This window comes from Ostrinia nubilalis, chromosome 25 (assembly GCF_963855985.1).
Source record: "Ostrinia nubilalis chromosome 25, ilOstNubi1.1, whole genome shotgun sequence".
In the NCBI taxonomy this organism is placed as follows: Eukaryota; Metazoa; Arthropoda; class Insecta; order Lepidoptera; family Crambidae; genus Ostrinia; species Ostrinia nubilalis.
In genome coordinates, this window is record NC_087112.1 from 5,846,599 (window position 1) to 5,853,338 (window position 6,740).

A 6,740-nucleotide genomic window follows, 5' to 3' on the forward strand; every position below is an offset into this window, starting at 1 on the left:
TTGCAGCAATTGTTTACGCCTGAACCATCAGGTAGATAATTGTTTTTCTAAATCAAATTGTTCAAAATGCAAGCAACGTCATCACACACTACTTCATGAGGATGTGACTGCTTGCCCCAGTACCTCTTTGACTGTCAAGCAGTTACCTAACACTGATACTTCAGTGAATGCAGTGAATGCTAGTGCCCATGTAACTCATGGCCAATCGCAAGTGATTTTAGGCACATGTGTTGTTCAAGCTCGTGGTCCCAGCGGTGTGATTAAGGTTCGAGCCCTTATCGATAGTGGAGCCCAAGATTGTTTCATGACTTCTTCGTGCGCTCAGCGGCTTGGCTTGCCATTGCGGCGCTGTAGGATTACAGTTGCTGGACTAGGACAAAATACTGTACACCAGGTGAAAGGTGTGACGTCATGCGTTATCCACCCCTGTTTATCTGAAGAACCTCGGTTTGAAATCTCACCAATCATAATGGATACCATTACAAATAAAATGCCAACAGCGCAAGTACCTTCACACGTTCGAGATTCTTTTAGACACTTGGTGTTAGCAGATAATCAGTTTGATAGACCTGCAGAAATTGATCTGTTGCTTGGAGCAGAGTTATTTCTTAACATCTATGATGGCCAACGTTTGTCTTTTGGCTCTGACTTGCCAGTAGCTCTTCACAGCGTGTTCGGATGGGTGATCAGTGGAAAATTAGATCTTTCTTGTCGACCACCAACTTCAACCACCTCTCTCTTCGCTTCTACACTTGCCCTAGACAATGTAGTCAAGCGTTTCTGGGAAGTTGAAGAACCTCCTATAGTAAAGATTGTTAACCCAGAAGACGTGAAGTGTGAAAACATGTTTTCTGATCTTGTAAGGCGAAACTCAGATGGTCGTTATGTGGTGCCTATAATGCTTAAGGATCCACTTGAAGAATTGGGTGATTCGCATCAAATGTCTATGTCTCGCTTACATAATTTGGAAAAGCGACTTATTCGTCACCAACAGTTGAAAGCTGACTATGTTCAGTTCATGCAAGAGTATTCTGATTTGGGACACATGACTTTAGTGGATTCACCTTCAGGTGCGAATGGAAACATCATACCACATCATTGTGTGATTCGCCCGGAGAGCAGCAGCACAAAACTCCGTGTAGTCTCTGATGCTAGCGCGAAGACTGGAAATGGAAAATCATTAAATGACATTGTTTATACTGGACCGAAACTACAGAATGACATTGTTGATATTATCACAGCACTTCGGCTGGATGGTATAGTTTTTACAGTTGACATATCTAAGATGTACAGAAATATTGATCTGCGTCCCGAGGACAGACAATATCAACATATATTCTGGAGAGACTCACCGGAAGAGACTGTGAGTGAATTTGAATTAAACACTGTGACTTACGGTGTGAGTAGCTCACCTTATTTGGCTATTCGTACACTTCATCAGTTGGCTCAGGATCATGGTGAGCAATGGCCTCGTGCAGCAACTGCATTGCTCAAAGACACCTTTATGGATGATATCGTGGTGACAGCTCCGTCGGTGGACGTTGCCTTAGAAATAAAAGACGAGCTAATAAACTTACTCGATTGTGGAAAATTTGAGCTACGTAAATGGAGCAGTACTAATTCTCTTGATTTTCTTTCACATCTTCCAGCTGATCATCGTCAAACACCTAAAGCGTTTTGTGATAAAGAAAATCAATGTACACTCAAAATTCTGGGCATTCAGTGGGACCCACTCAATGACAAGTTTACTTACACTCATTTAGAAATGAACCCGGCTTGTACCAAGCGGATTGTTCTCTCGAGTGTGGCAAGAATTTATGATCCACTCGGATGGCTAACGCCAGTGGTACTATTGGCTAAGATGTTTATACAAGAACTGTGGCGTCTACAACTAGACTGGGACGAACCAGTTTCTACTGAAATGTTACAGAAATGGCAAGATTTCGTACGAGAACTGACAAATTTATCTAGTATCAGTAATACCTCGGCAAGTAGTTCACTCAACTACTGCTAGATGTGAACTAGTGGGATTCTGTGATGGATCTTCCAAGGCGTATGGATGCTGCGTATATTTACTTACGTTAGATGAGCCCAAAACCTCTCATCTGCTGATAGCCAAGTCTCGCGTTGCTCCAATTAAGCCTGTGACTATTAATCGCTTGGAATTACTAGGTGCCGCACTGCTTTCACGCGTCCTCAAGAACATGTACCAACTACTGGAAAACAAAATTAACATCGTTCAGGTTACGGCGTTTACAGAAAGTAACGTTGTGTTGGCATGGTTGAATACAGCACCACACAAATTGAAAATGTTCGTTGCTCACAGAGTCGTAAAAATTACGGATGATCTCAGTGTTGATAACTGGAAGCACGTAGCAACGCATGATAACCCTGCGGATTTATGCAGCCGTGGATTTCGCTGTTCCCAGCTTGTTTCTCACCAAGTTTGGTGGCACGGTCCTGCTTGGCTTGTGACTGAGAAATCGTTGTGGCCCGTGCAAACTGATATCAGCCCTCCAGATATTGTACCCGAATTGAAACCGGCGGCTTCTCATACCTTAACTGCGTCAAAGGAAACTAATATTGATGCGATTAGAGAGCTCGTGGAAAGATCTTCATCATTTTTACGTTCTCAGCGTGTTCTCGCATGGTGCCTTCGGTTCATCGGCAACTTGAAAAAGAAAAGGGACGACCGTGAACATAACACGGATTTGACTACCACGGAACTTAAGAACTCACTGGTTGTTCTTATTCATAATGAACAGAGACGCCATTTTTCTGAAGTCCTGGATTCTTTTGCTACCAACTCCAGTTCCAGATGTAACAAATCGCTGCTCAAGCTCAGTCCATTCATTGATGAAGCTGGATTACTGCGTGTGGGGGGGCGTTTGCGTAATGCGCAGCTTCCATTAACAGCGATTCACCCATTTCTGCTTCCGAAGCACTGTCATTTGTCGAAGCTAATTATTATTGATCACTACCACCGGGTATACTTACACTGTGGGCCGCGTGTCCTTCAGAATTGGAACAAAGAAAATACTGGATTCTTGGTATTCGCAACATGATAAGATCCAGACTTGCGAAATGTGTCACAATGCTTCAAGGTCAAGCAATTACCAGCACACCCCTTAATGGGAGACCTTCTAGGCCCGAGAGTACAACCAGCTCGTTGTTTTCAAAATATTGGAATAGATTTCGCCGGACCTTTCACTGTCAAAGAAAGCACTAGACATAACGCACTTATAAGGCTTACGTTTGCATTATGGTCTGCTTGGCAGTTAAGGCTGTTCATTTGGAGGTTGTTACTGACTTGTCGACTCCAGCTTTTATAGCAGCCCTTGATAGGTTGTTTCACGCCGTGGACTGTGCAGGCTCATAATCAGTGACTGCGGTAGAAATTTCATAGGAGCGAAACGGTATCTTAACGAAACTCAAAGGTTTTTTTCCCGCTTTGAGGTGTATTATGTATATAGTTCTAGGGAAGTTTTATTTTTGTTTCTTAACTAATTAATTCGTTCATTTGTTAATGCAGGTGCTTATCCTTGCGACTTTTAAGTTGTTGCTAGAGTGCAATATAATTTAATTTTCACTGTCCCTGTAAGAATGCGTGCAGTGTTTTATTATTTCTTCTTTTCCTCTTGAAGAGGTTTAATTTACTTTTTTTTGAAATCCCTAAGTGATTTCAAGTGGGGGGGGGGTATGTTTAATACCTCCATGCTCAGCATCCTGGCTGATTTGAATTTTTAACTTACGAAGTTAACAATGGCGTGCTAAAAAGTGCTACCTGGAAATTTTAGAGTTTTCGATGAGCGTTTTTTATTGACTGTAGAATCCAAAGAGCTATCCGGCTCGAAGGACCACAAAAAATATGGAGTACGTTTGACCAGTAGGTCTAAGAAAACGACGATGATAATATTTGATTTGATACGACGCAGAAAAATTGTATTGAGTTACAGACAAAAGCGAGCTGCGAAGACGTAAAAACAATTTACAGCTTTTTTTCTTTTTTTTATAAAAATTCAAATCAGCCAGGATGCTGAGCATGGAGGTATTAAACATATAGGGACTTTAAAACCAATTTAAAATATTATGTAGTAAGTATAAAATAAGGTTCCGGGGGTTAATTGTACCACGGGGTTGATTGTACCGCTACAATTGACCCCATAGAGACTGGTACAATTGTTCCAAGTAGGTAGTCAAGAGAACTTCACCTAAAATTCAGTCATTTTCACAGTGAATGCCAATAATTCGCTGTCGATAGAAAGTTTAGAGCCTGGATAAACTATTGACAACAATACTTTGGTAACAAATAGCATATTAGGCAACTTATGGGCTCATATATTTGACATAAAAACTTACTGCGGCTGGGCAAAAAACAAAAATCCTTCCTGTACACCTTCGTTTCTCAGCACAAGCGCCGCCGACTGGTGAGCGGATGGAAACACAAAAAGCGCATATTCTGACGCTATGCACACAATCTAACGTCGCTTGTATGAAGAAATATCGCCGATGGTACTATTGACCCGTGGTACTATTGTACCCGGTCTCCCCTACCTTTTATTTTTCATCACTCTTGAAATGGTTAAAAGGGTATCCTTCCGTTTGGCCAAATTACTTTTCGCCAAATTTCACTTCGCAAACAACTTATCGCCAAAGTTTCATTTCCCAAATGAACTTTTAGCAAATGTACTTTTCGCAACTATTTCATTTGGTCAAATTATCATTTGGTCAAATTTTACTTGGCAAATGTTTATATAGCAAATGTTTTATTTTGCCAAATATTATATCCCAAATAATTTATTTGGTCAAATTGAAACTTCACATGCTTACCCACCGTTACCCACAAATCAAAGCACAAGGCAAATGATCATGGTTTTCACAAGAATTTTATGTAAAACAAAGAGATTGCAGAAAATAGTATGGATGCGAAAGTAGGTTTTGCAGAAAATAGTAGGTTAGGTTAGGTTAGAACAGTGACCCTTAACGCGCGAAGGCGAGCGAAGCGTGCCGCGGCAGCGGCCACCGAGCGCTAGAATCACCTCTATTGTTAATTAATCATTTAGTTTCGATAAAAATAATGAAATATGAAAATAAATTTAGAACAAATTTTATATTAACTACCCACTAAACAAAATAATAACCACAAGCTAATTTGTATTCCATTCTATGCACCAATCAAATTATTTTGTAAATAGTTTATCGTGAAATATTTTTGCCAAATGAAACATTTGGAAAAACATACTTTGCCAAACAATAATTTGCTAAACAATAATATGCCAAAAAAGACATTTGCGAATTAAAAGTTTGCAATAAGTTGTTTTGCCAAATGAGAATTTGCCAAATGAAAATTTGCGAAACGTTGTTTGCCATGTGATAATTTGGGAAAACATTAGATTTTTGGCCAAACATTAGTAATCCGGTTAAAAGTTTAACCACGTATTACTTTAAAATAACAAAATGAAAATGAATTCTTGATTTGATGTGCTACAATTTAAATTGGAATGCAATGGAAACAATGTGTTAAATATTATTTGTTACACTTTATTATGTTGTTACATTCAAAACGTGTCAAATTATGTGGTTTCCGATAACTTAGCACAATATTTTAGTTACCTATAGATAAAGATGTTTTTATTTATTTTCCCAAAGGTGTTTCATAGAAATACATAGTACCTGTTGTCATGAATGACGACACTGCTGGAATCAGCTATGAAATCATACTTTTTAAATCGCAATGTAGATTGATGCATTTACATTTATTTTGTTAGATACTCGTATGTATTTCTTATCAGTTTATCACTATACCTAATGTATATGTGCACTTGTGCAGGTTCAACCACTTTGTCAATTACCGCCGGCGCCCACGCGTCAATTCCTGTCCAGGAATAACTACCGCCATATTATTATCAGGAACTGCGCGACGCGAATAAAAATAGTTTGTGTCGACACATCATTTTCAAATCACATTAAACGATCGAAGTAAAGAAAGAAGGTAGACAGATTGATCTTGAATAAAAATAGCCCAATTTAGGTGGTCTTACGGTTGAGAAACAGTCACTTCCAGACAACCTAGAGGGTAAGAGATACCTACGATACCAACCTCGAATTGATGAAGATAAAAGGGGAGTAAGGTCAAATCATCATTTCAGCCACAAGACCCACTGCTGATCGGACTGACTATAAGTAGGCCTCCCCCAATGCTTTCATCATCGCCCGGTTGGTAGCGGCCTGATTTTAATAGGACATACACAGACAGCCATAGGACGTCCACTGCTGAACATCTAATAGGCCTCCCCCAATGCTTTCCGTGTAGCCCGGTTGGTGGCTTCCTGCTACGTCCACCTTGTGGGCGAGTGAGGATTTCTTTGATCCTAGGGGGTCTAGGGTTTATCCTCGTTGTTATTCTACTAAGCCATTATATTAGATTACAGATCTACAAAAATAGCACAACATATATTTTATCTCGCGGTACTTATCTGTCATCTGAAGAAGATTATTTATTATCTTAATTTTACTTAATCGTTATCATCGTTGTAGAGAACAAAGGCATTTCAAGGATTCGCATTTACATTACAGATTTTAATTTATGTATTTACTTAGGTATAATGGAGTTGAATCCAAAATATCTGAGGAATTTTGTAAATAACCAAATCGGTCTAAACACTTAATAATTTTGGTTTTGCGGGCACAACGGTCATATTAAAAATCAAAATATTTTGAAATGAAAAAGGCATTAAGTA

The 6,740-nt window shown here is 39.5% G+C and overlaps 1 protein-coding gene across 1 annotated transcript; it reads left to right on the forward strand.

The window, feature by feature from the left end:
• Window positions 1-469: 469 nt before the first annotated feature.
• LOC135084094 (uncharacterized) lies at window positions 470-2,014 on the forward strand. Its single transcript, XM_063978838.1, has one exon. It carries the CDS (start codon window positions 470-472, stop codon window positions 2,012-2,014), a length of 1,545 nt encoding a protein of 514 aa, XP_063834908.1.
• The last annotated feature ends 4,726 nt before the right edge of the window (window positions 2,015-6,740 follow it).